Below are 12860 nucleotides of genomic sequence, written 5' to 3'. Positions count from 1 at the left end.
CGGGTTGAATGATAAGATACACTAGGTACTAAAGAAGTAAAAAAAAACATTATTGTTTCCCTCGGTTTTCACGTACCGTATGAGAGACATTGTATACAAACTAGATGATATTCTTCAATTTTTCGTTCGTTAGTTATATTATTTCATTTTATGATTGTTTTTCCACTTACACATACACAAAACTTCGTCGTATCATTTACATATTTCACATATTCAAAATATTCACATCACATCCATCTTTTAATCACACATATCTTCTCTCTTTCGTAACTTCAGCACATATTCAAATATTATTCGTTTTTTAATTTGTATATCTTCTCCTTTTTATGATTATTCTTGTTTCGTTATACTACATACATATCCAAACTTGAACACACGTGTAACTTTTAAATTGTATTTTTGATTGATATCAACCCTGGTTTTACATCCCTTCCACCATTGTGTTGTTTTGTTTTTTCATAAATCATATAAAAAAACCTTGTATATTTTATTATTAGCAGAAAGCATACATATATGTATGTATTGTGTATAATCTGCAAGTAAGCATATTTGAACGACTGAAAAAACACATTTATAGACATCCTTAATAATAAATGTATGATAAAAAATTATATAGAAACCTACATCTATGAGTCTCTTGATGCATGACATGAAATCCAGAAAAATATAAAATAAAATTAGATTTATTTGCATATTATATACAAAAGGAATCCTAATAAATATTCAAATATAGAATTTATGTATGTATATGTGTGTGTTTTTTTATCATTGAATTGGGGATTCATGAATCATTTCCTTGATTCGCAAATTCCCTTTAATCATTAATAATTTTCGTATGTTGCGTATAAACGTAGGTAAGCGAGGATCAGCTCATAAAAAATAAATTACGTCTATATTTTTAGGCATTATCAAAAAATATATTAAAATAATATATTTCATGAAACATTGACAAACATAATATCAAATAAAAATTGAGGGACAAGAAAAACACACACCTAATCAAAGGCCGAAAAAGGGACCAAACATCAACATAATTAAATTTAAATCGAAAAATTGGGTCAATTTATGAATAAAAATCCCTGATAATGTGATATTTTTCTTGCTATGGAGGCGTAGCAATATCTAACGGACATTTGATATCAAACAGGCAACATTTTTTTGTGATTGGACGATCCGAACAAAAATTATGTTAATTTGATTGGAGTTTTTTATGTTATATATAAAAATATATATAATATTGGGAGGCAGGAAAAAAATATTATCAACGATGATGATGACGAGGAAAGCAGAAGAAAAAAATGGGGACTGTACATTCGATTATAAAAGAAAATAAGAAAGAGGAAATAAAAAGTAATTTGTTCAATCCATTTCCATTTTTTTTTTCATTGCTTATATGTTGTTAGCTAGACTGTATCGCAAGAGGATTGGTTGGATATTTATGCTATTTATGTGTACGCTTGTATATCTGAATTTATTTTCCATTTTAAAAATATATTCAAATAAGAAAAATGTTGAATACATAGAAACGAGTCAGTTTTCTATTTATTTCAAACAAACAAAAAATGACAACATCATTGAAGCTGTTTCATATATAGGTACACTCGCACTTATGAAAAGTGCTTTTCCAAGGAAATTAAAATTAAACTTTTTTGTCATTTATTTCTGATAGAGCTGCAAGCATTTGCCAGAGAAAATTAATTTTCCATTCCAGACAAAAACCATTTAACAATATCCTCACACACACACACTGAATATTTTCTTAATTTTTCATATCATCTGAATTCTATAGACATCACTCACAAATACACGCCGCACTAAGCATATGATGCTGAAATAAAAGTATTTTATTGTTGTTCTTTATAAATTATATTAAATTCTTTTATAATATAACAACATCAGCAAACATACAACGTATATATAGGATGTGAATTTCAAATCAACAAAAAAAAACATAAAATGAGAAATTTTTCATATTAGAATGTCTGATACGTGATGAGATGAACAACAAAAAAGACGAGTATATGAGGGTATGGTTAAATGATCAAATTTAATCGTATTTAATGCGTTTCCACATACTTTATTTTATATTTTGCACAGTCTCTCATTCAATTTGTAAGCATTGGAAATGTTTTTAATATTTGTAATGAAACATCAATATTTTAATATGGTAAAAATGATTGAAACAAAACTCATTAGGCGTCTCCATATAATTTGTACGCTATACAGATTTATATTATCTAAGTACTCAGAAAATATGAGATTCAAGTAAAAATAAGCCAAAGGTCTTAAATTGATTTATAATCTTATATAATTGTCAATCGTTTCGAGTGAATATATACATATATTTAATTTTGCAAACATAACTTTGCACTTAACAAATAATGTACAAAATACAGACACTTACTTAATTTATTAGAGATCAGGCATATGCCACTTTTGAGAATTATTGATATCAGCAGAATGAAAAATCATCTCATTTTCATAAACATAACAACTAGTTATCTTTGCATAGCTTTAATATTCTTGTCTTAATATTTGTTTAAGACTTAGTTAAATCTACATTTTGGTGTTAGGTCTGAAATCGTCCACCCGTTTAAAATTTCAAATTAAGTAAATATCATCACATTCTTCTTCAGGTCACATTCTTTTTTACCTTCGTGAAATCATCTAAGCATAATTTCTATATGAATTATTATGCATAAAATTACTTGTCATTAAATGTTTTTTTTTTCCTTTTTTATTAAATGTTTGTATTAAGATCACAAAAGTATTTAATGTAATTTATTTTTGTATTTCATTCAAGACACTATTATAGTTTTACAGAAAAGGTAGCTTCCAAACATTTATTAATGCTGATTCACATGTATAAATCGATTTCCGGAGATTTAAATGAACTTGTTTATTTAATAAAAAAAAATCAAACTACGGTAGCACCCATAATAGAAATAAAAATTAATTCAATTTCTTTAAAGGCGGTAGCTTTTCTTTACACTCTAAAAGCTATCGACTTAAAAATTTCATCAGTCAATATAGTTAAAAGAAGTAACTTCTCAATAATAAATCAAAAAATACATAAACATTTGTGTGTACCTAAACACTCCTTTGTTATGCTACAAAATAAGCCAGCATTTAATTTTTTTGAAACGTATAGTAATAATGTTTACAGTAGCAACCAAATAACACTCACACAATATTTGAGAATTGAGTATGAATACTTTATTTTATGAAATATTAATAAACAATTTATAGTAATATGAATCAGAAATCAGAATATAACAAAAAACGTATACTGAAATTTTTGTATGAAAAGAATTATCTTTGTATGGCACTTCATGTATAGTAATAGTATTGAATAAACAAAATCTGATTAAAGAACCAAAGAGTGAATGAACGAAAATAAATAAGTTGAACAAAAGGTGACATTAATATTCAGTCAACTTCAATATTTATGTGCATGATTTTATTTTCTATTCCGTCGCTCCTCAGAAGGTAAAGGTAATTTCAAAGACGTATGAACAGAAGAGACCTTTTTCAATAATAATAATAATGATTGTTCGTTAGCTAAGCAAACACTTTCAAATAATCATGACTGTGTTATATTTCATTGAATTGTTTCTGGCATTTATCAATAAGAATTATTTATAAAGTAAGCTGCCATAACTCTTCGGCATCTAGTGATAATTAATCCTTTATTGTTGATTGCAAAAGGACTATTTAAATAGTATGTTTTTATCCTTAAAAATCGACAAAAGGGTTGTATACATGTCTTTTGCATGTGTTGCTTTATACTTTTTAATTTTACGAAAGGGAACTCTCACATTAAAATAACCATCTCCAAGTAATTTAATTAGCCAGTACCATGACAATTCAATATCTTTTCTCCAGAATTTTATAATCCGAATTCAAAAGAGCATATACATTCCAGTCATTACAAAATAAAATTTTCAAAAATACATGTGGTGGATCCGGGCCATATGTTCGATCCCCTAATTTTTTACTCCTTTTTCTTCGGTAATGATGATTAACTTTTGTTTTATACGAGGAAAAGTAGCAAAGCAGACAATTTTCCATTAAATTATATTCCTGAAAATAATATGAAAAAAGAGTGCAAATTTAGAGAAAAATTGGGATCTCTTTTTTTATTTTGAAATTACTAAGAAGTTTTTGCTTGAGCTCATCATCCGTACGTACAATGTTTAAAATGTCTTGTGGATTGTCCTTATTTCTTTGTCATCGATTTTTAAACATGTCCATAAGTGGACACATTCATTAATCCTTCATATATCACTCTATTAACCAAAGGTCTAACAAATGTCGTCGATACCGCCATAACATCATAAGGGTCCAATATTTACCTCTCTCTAGGAATGTATCGCTAATTAGGTATCAAAGGGTTTTTGTTCTAGTTTTTAACATTACAACGGAGATGGAGAGGGGGAGTAACACTTTGAATTAGATGATCAAATAAACGATATACACAAATATTTCTCTTTCTCCACAATCCCTTTGCATGAAACCCTTTTACATAGTCGTCATCATCGTTACCGTATGTAAATCCTTTGAATTCTCCATTGTGGAAAGACAAAAATGTTTTGAGTGTATCGGGGTGCGTTACTGTAAGAGATAACTAAAAAAATAAAGGAAAAGGGGTAAAATATCTGAAAAATTTTGGAGTGGAAACACATCAAACACAAAAAATATCGGTGAAAAAAGGATAAGGGTATAGGAATCATCCAGTCATCAGATGATATAATATAATAATGATAGATACTCAATTAGTTAACGAAATTCGTCATCTGTATCTTTAATTTTTGATCCTTCTACACATGAGTTTTAAATACTTTACCATTCAAATAAATACATATAGATTTTTTTCATCTTATTTTTTCCTACGAAACGCGAATAAATATTTTTATCAATAACTCATAATAAATAATGAATTAATAATATAAAATATTTCCTTAAAAAGAACTATTAACAATTGTATATTTTACATTTTACTTTTATTTAGTAATATGAAAACTTTTTTTTAATATTTGAAGCTTATCAATTCTTCAAATGATAATGAAAATTTCTAAACAACTTCTAAATATATCGAACTTTTAACAAGCAGACTTCCTATTATATTTGAAATGAATTCTTCTTTAAATATATTAAAAGAGAATTGAAAATATATAAGAAAATAATTTTTAAAGAATAAATTTCTCTTCAACATTTTGCTAATATTTTAAAATTAATTTACAATGCCTAAATTAATGGTCCAAAATAATAAAAGGATTGAAAATTAAATAAATATCACTTCTCTATGTACAAGTTAAAATGTAACCCTCGAAAAATGGTTTTCTATTTTTTATATTCATACCCATGCTATTTTAACTCATCTTAAAATCTGTTAATTAACTAAAAAGCTATACTTTCGGTGAAATTTCATTTTCTTAAAATTGATAAATATAAAGAGGAAATCAGAAAAAACAGAATGTTAAACAATGAATGTAATCATTTGTTGTTTAATCTTTATCAATGAAAAACCAATGTCAAATATTTTTTTTTCGAAAACATAACTTTGTTCATCTTCTTTTAAACATACTCGCGGTTTCAAATTGGATGTTGCCGACATACAAAAAAATATGCATGAAAGTTGGATTGATATTGCTTTACTGTATCCATGTACACTGCGTTTTAAATATAAAATTTATTTTATATTCTTTTTATTCAAGTAGCTTTTAGATATATTAATCGAAATACGGCGGGCGAAACAAACAATGTGGAAAATTATACCAAAGAGAAATTTATTTATTTGTCTAGGTGCTTTTTCCATAAACGAAACATTTAATTTTATTTTTGGAAAAATGAATTATGAATTTCTATGGTTTTATTAAATGTTGCCGTACATATTCTAATTTTACACAAGAGAGAAACGAAATGTTTCATGTTTCAATAGCGTTGAATTTTGAAATAAAGGAAAATGTAATTGATGTCAATATTATTGATTTATTTTTACATTTTATTCTGTGAGGAAAGATTTGGAATTGTTTCCATTAGCAACCCATCAATCACCCTTGTATATATGAACGGAGATGGTTAACAAGTGTAAATCCCTTCCAATAGTCCATTTCTGAGATTTATTTCCATAGAGAATCTTAAACCGCAATGTGTAGACAATGTTTACGAATGGCATGCGAAACAATTATTACTTTTCTTGATAATCTCTAAGCATATCGCTATATTAAGTACAAAAATACCGTGGCACCTTTATGATAAATACAGAACTCGCGTCCATTTGAAAAGAAGCGTAGATGAAAACAAGCAGCAGACATGGTAGTGACTAAAATAAAATTTATATTCTTTAGCTGCGTGGGAACAGAAACACATTATATTTTCCGTAGTCTCTAATTTTTATACAACTGAGTATGAATTCCTTTTTCTATAAATATAAGACACAGTATAGAAAATAATTTTATTAATATTCCTTGGCACTGTATAAAATTTATTTTTGAAGCAAAATCAATGTTTATTAATGAGCTTCTTATGCGATATAAATTATTTCATGTTAAATTTTATTCAAAGATTACTTTCACTTTGTTTCCATCATTATATGTTTTCAAAATAAACAGATTTATAAAGCTCAACAACTTTTACTTTTTTCAGATTTCAATTGAGCCATAGAATAAATACACAGAACTAAAACTTACCATTATAAACATTTTTTACCTATTTTATTTTAATATGTTTTCTAGTTTTTTAAATCTTATAAATTTTATCCTCCTAAACTACAGTAAATGGCAATTAAACGTATTTTTATTTTATATTTTTTAAAACGCATTAAAATAATTTTATATAATAAACAATAAAATCAAACAACATTCTGTGTTATAAAAAGAACAAATTTTGTAACATTTAGTATACGACTTAATTGTTATTTGTAGAATTTTTGACATTAAGTACTCAATATTCAATTAAGATTGAAATCAGTAATTTTGCAGACATTTTTCTGTTTTCTTTTTTAACATTAAAAAGGTTTTAAATCAATTTCGAATAAATAATGAAAAAAATCGTAATCAGATTCAAGTTATTTATTTATTTTTAACAAAAACATCAAATTCATATCACAGTATCAAAACCATATTTAACTGTTTTTGGAATAATAATAATTGTCTCAATATCGATAATAATAAAATAAACTGTTTTGAGGAAAATGCTTGAGGCTTGTTAACATTTATTTTTATTATTAAAACCAACTGTGCTTAAATATACTGAACTTTAATTTTGATTTGACGATGTTTCTGTTAAAAATAAAAAGTTTTATTCATTTTATTCCGCATGAATATCGATGAAAAAATATTTTGAAATAAATTCGTACAAAAAACATAGCATACAGCAAATTTAATTTTATTACACTGTAGCGTCATACACTCTCTGTGACTTTGACATTAATTTTATTACTTCGAAACAAACATCAGGCAATAGTCTACCCACTCGCACATAGAACTCACATGTTTGTGTATCGAATTTATGTTATTTTAATATTTAAACGTTCCAAATAATTGACTTTACCCAACCGTATACAAGACACAGTGGTCGATTATTTTGTGTTGATCAAAAGTAAACAAACATAAATGTGCTTCACTTTTATAACATTAAAATCGCGAAATATTTTAATGATTTTTGAGTAGGGTTTGTCAGCGACTTGCTTTCATAATAATATGATAATTGTAACTACGACGTTCCCGGCATTTCCCAAAATTTCAACGTACATCTACAGTGTTGATTGCTTAAATAAAAACATATTAATTGTTTATACGTATCTAAATTAAATTATTTTCAAACAGAAAATATAATACACATTAAGTCCACATGAATATAAATTTCAATTTCATTTGACCTATTTTTGAAAAAAAAAACGGTTTAAGTATTTCCTTTTTTTGTGCATATCGTTAATGTCGGTCGTCATCAAAAACATGTGTGACGCGAACTTGCATTAGTTCAAGGGAAAGATTATTTCTTATATTCTTAATGTAATTTACACTTGTATTGAGAACAAATCTTGTAGAATTTGCTGATAATTTTGCATAAAAATATGTTTAATTCTCTTTAATGTTTTCTTTAACTTTTTTAGAACATCTTGGTTACATAAATGAAATATTATAATAAATATACACGTCTTTGATCTTTTTGTAGGAAACCCGAAGAGCATTTTATTAGCCATTAATAATATAGTTACGCGTATAAAATCGCGTTAAAATACCTACAAACAAAAAATATTTAAAAAACATTAATTTATTAAATATGGAATGATTACTTTGACACTTAATTTTACATTTGTGTATTTTAAACAGCGTCTTAGTTTTTGATTGAATTAAATAATTGTTTTCAAAATAAAATTTAGAACTGAATATTCTATAAATTAATACACATATTTTAAGTTTTACATTTTGATAACTAAAAAGAAAAAAATGTAAAGTTTAAGTTATATTTTGCGTATTTAAAGACATTATTTACAATACAATTTTGATGTCTCGGTGACGACGACGATAAGAATGAAACGCATTACTTTGATTATATTTTATGATTCGTTTGCATACATTGTACACGATAATCCTGTATTGTGTGGCGTTTGCTTTGTATATTGGAATATAAAATGAAATAATATGTATTGAGAATAACAAAAGTACATTTATTGGATTGAATTCTCTGTATGTATGCGGTTGCTTACGCGACAAAAATACAGAACAAGAAATTTAATGTTCACATATAGAAAAAAACTTCTTAAATTACATAATCATAAATCACAAAAGTATATCACCATTCATATTTATTTATTATTCAAATGAGATGTGAACGCGAGTGCACCCTTTTTTTTAGATATGTCAATGATGCAACATTTATGATATATTTTAAAATTAATCAAGTGAATGTTTTTTTCGTTTCATGATTGTACTGATATAGTATTGAAACGTTGTATAAGCACAACAATAAAAAATTACAAAAAATATATTTTTACACATATTTTACGAAAAAGTTTACTGAAATCTTCATATTCATTATTATCAAATAAAATTCTTCACAAAAAATATGAAAACATAATTTATTTATTCTAAGAATTTAATTTAGGTACTGTTGTTTTTTTTTTTTAATTTGTAATCAAATGAAATAACACATGCAGTTAAAACGTATTTTTGAAAAGAAAGACAAAATTTAGATAAGTAATGAAGTCAAGAAATAATAGAACTCTCTTGATTAGCAAATTATTAAATATAGAAGACAAACAAGAATATGGTATGTCAATTAAAAACATACGAAAGGCAGACTAAATTGATTTCTTGTTCTGTGTAACAAAAACGAATTCAAATAAGACTTATGCAAATTTTTGAAATTCACTTAAATTCTGATGAACAAATATTTGTACGATGGTGTGAAATCTTGAGAATATTTTATTCTTCATCAGTTTTCTATTTATGTAGGTGAGAATTGCGATAATACCAATTTTGACGAACTTTGACGTTTCAAATTTTAAAAAAATGTGCTTAGGTTCTAACAAATATTAACAAATCTGCCTAATATTGATTTTTAGAATATGAATTCCCTGTGACGATTGAAATATGTTCTGAAAATTCTAATTAAAACACAAATGGTATTCTATGAATTACCTTAATATTAAAAATATAGACTAATGAATTACAAATGTGTATTAAAACTTATCAGGAAGACAATAAGACACAATACACATAGGGCTAAGATAATTGAGTTGTTTCCCCGTAAAAACCATTCATTTGTGTGAAGTATGAGTACGATAATAAAATTGTAACACTTAATTTTACAAATAGTTTTGAACAGAAATATGAACATTAATTTACATTTACAAGCACTGAACAAACGGTTTCGAATAATTTGCTTTATAATTAATATGATCCAATGAATCATTTAAATATACGGTCAATGTCCAAACAATATCAATTCATGATACAACTTCTGTTCTGTGCCTTTCAATATAAAACTCACCTCAAAATTTTTGCAAACATTCGTTGTACAATATTTACTGCTAATATTAAATTTCAAACAGACGCCAGCCAGTATTTACATACGTGCACTACAATTATTTGTCTCAAATGTAACATATGATAAAATTAATAATAATAATTTTTAATAAATAATTATACAATCAGTTGGGCATATAATATTTAATGTGGCGCAAAAATTTATATATTTTCACACCCATACACTATTGTTTACATATACATTCGTTTATAACCGTATTATAATAGGTAATAATAATCAATTAATAGCTCATTTCGTATTTTAAAACAAAATATTTATTTAACAATTGGAAAATCATTCAAAAACACACATGATTATTTCTACAATGTTTACTATAATCAATGTTTATATTTATAATAAAGTACGTAATTATATAAGTAATCTACTGCTTGTGCTCAATGAGTTGATTAATTAATCATCATCGACGTGTGCCATCACTTTTATTACTTCATTTGATGAAAACGTGGAACAATGTTTGTTTAGAATAATACTTTAAAATCCAATGTTTATTAATCAACTTGTTTTTTTAATTTTTATTTTTTCAATAACGACACAGTTTCTCTTTCAACAATAAGAACAGAATGAGACATCTTACATTATTTTTTATTATATAAACATTAAAAAAGGCATTATTTTTTTATAAACAGATAAAATAATATTTATTTTTTAAAATATAGGTATTGCAAAAAAAAAAAACAAAATAAATAAAAAACAATCTTTATACTAATATCTAATCCAAAAGAAGAACAAAGAAACTTATATTTTTTATTTTTTTTTAGAGAGCAACTCTAGCTGAAAAAGAAGTCAACACACTAAAGGAACAATTAACAATGAACAACCTGCCAGGTAGCACATCTCCACCCATAATAACACAAAACGGTATTCCACCACCATCTCCCTCAACGACACCTCTATCAGACAGTAGCATGGCCGGAACACCTATTTCTAACAACAATTCTGGCAGCAAGCTCCTGAACAACAATGAAAATTGTAGTAATACTCGGAGCAGCAATAACACAAAAAGTGATGAAGTCGAAAAAATGGAAATCAATGATGATGATTCAGATAACGAAGATAACAGTAACAAAAAATCAGAAAATGCTGAAAACGAAATTGAAGAAAAATGCATTAGTAGTTGTAGAAAATCGCCCACCATGGAAAATTCATGTAGTGAAAACTTGAATAATTTAAGTCTCAACAGTAGCAGTAGAATGAATATTAATAATAATGATAGCAAAAATTCTGATAATAACATCTTAACAACAAAAAAGTCATCGTCAGATAAATCATTAACTGAACAATTAGCTGATAAGGATAGAGAGGTAAGTTTAATATTTTTTTTTTAGACAAAATATATTTATTTTATGGTTTGCTGGGGCTAGAAAATGATTCTTGTAAATTTAGATAACACCCGATAATAACATGAAAAATTTAAAAATTTGGTGTCACTTCTAATTATATATATTTACCCAGCATTTAAATTGTTTTGTACTTCAATTCATGTAATACGAATAAGCCGTTTCAAATTCTCTCGTTATTTGTTATTTTTTGTAAGCCTATTTTTGTTAACTTAGTTAACCCTATCAATTTCTTAATTTGCATATTTCTTCGCTCAAGTAAGCACATTTCGCTGTTTGCATTTAATAAAAATAGATAAACAAACGATGAGGCTACTTATTATTGACACTTTCACTTTTTTCAATTCAAATTTTTATACGTACCCCCTCTCTTCTTCTTTTCTAACAAATTTTTTACTGGTAAATTTTTGACACAAATGAAAATTTTTTTCTTCCCATCGGCATAAATGGATGAACACCTTTATTTTTCAACCATTATTGACTTTGAAGAACAGTTATAACAACATCGAGTAACATTACATAGTACCTAGTAGAAAAAAATAAATAAAATTATTCCATTTTTTTCCTTTAACCAAATTTCCCTCAATGATTTGTACACATATTTATGAATAAGGTTCAATTTCAGAAAAAGAAGAAATTTGCCTAAATAAACATTTATTAAGTGATTTGATTGTTTGCGTTCCACTAAGTCAAGTCCTTGTTAAGTCTTTCTAAAAAAAATACTTCCTCGTATTATCAATTTGTGTAACATTTAATATTTATGTGAACGGAAAAGGGTGAGCTAATGGAATGTTGGGACTTTTTTTATATCCATTCTTTGAAAAAATCAACTGTCCTTTCTTTACTTGATATTCATGAAAAAGTATCTATGAGAAAATATTCAAATTAAATTAACTTGCAAAGAAAATTTATTGGTTTGCCTTTCAAGAGAAAAGAAATCCTTTTTATTTATAAATATTTTTATTACAAACCCAAACAACCAAACTTAAAATATTTTTCAATTGGGAAAATTCCTTGATAAATAGGTGTGAAAATTTCAGAAAAGACGTGATTTAAATATAAAATGATTGTTGTTAAATATTCAAATATTAAAAAAATCAAAATACCCAATACTTTAATCCTTGAAGAATTATTTGTTAAAATGCTTCAAAGAAAAATAAAGAAACAAAATCAAAACTTATTAATTAATAGAGTCTTATATCACCTCATGGCTTTTATAAAAGGTCGACATACTTTAGTAGGAATCAAAGCTCTCTTGATATTGAAATGTGCCTTCCATAAGTATTGCTTATTCTTCGATCATTTTTAGCGAGTAATTTGAATAGATTAAACATAAGTAAATTATCAAAATAGCAAACAAGGATATGAATTTCATCGTCATTAATTCAATGAGAGTTCACTGAAACAAGAGGCAAAAATGTTATTTTCACACACCCACCAAACAAAAGCAAACAATCAAATCAATGT

The 12860-nt window shown here is 26.1% G+C and overlaps 1 protein-coding gene across 1 annotated transcript in view; it reads left to right on the top strand.

The window, feature by feature from the left end:
- The window catches only part of LOC134837487 (homeobox protein cut), an 87216-nt gene that overhangs the window by 39756 nt on the left and 34600 nt on the right, over positions 1-12860 (top strand). The window contains exon 2 of the mRNA XM_063852867.1: positions 10815-11357. Within this exon, the coding sequence (XP_063708937.1) occupies positions 10815-11357 (543 nt within the window). The remainder of the gene's footprint in view (positions 1-10814; positions 11358-12860) is intronic.

Source organism: Culicoides brevitarsis, chromosome 1, assembly GCF_036172545.1.
Source record: "Culicoides brevitarsis isolate CSIRO-B50_1 chromosome 1, AGI_CSIRO_Cbre_v1, whole genome shotgun sequence".
Lineage (NCBI taxonomy): Eukaryota > Metazoa > Arthropoda > Insecta > Diptera > Ceratopogonidae > Culicoides > Culicoides brevitarsis.
The sequence above is the reverse complement of the archived record's forward strand: the minus strand, read 5'-3'. Positions and strand labels throughout refer to the sequence as shown.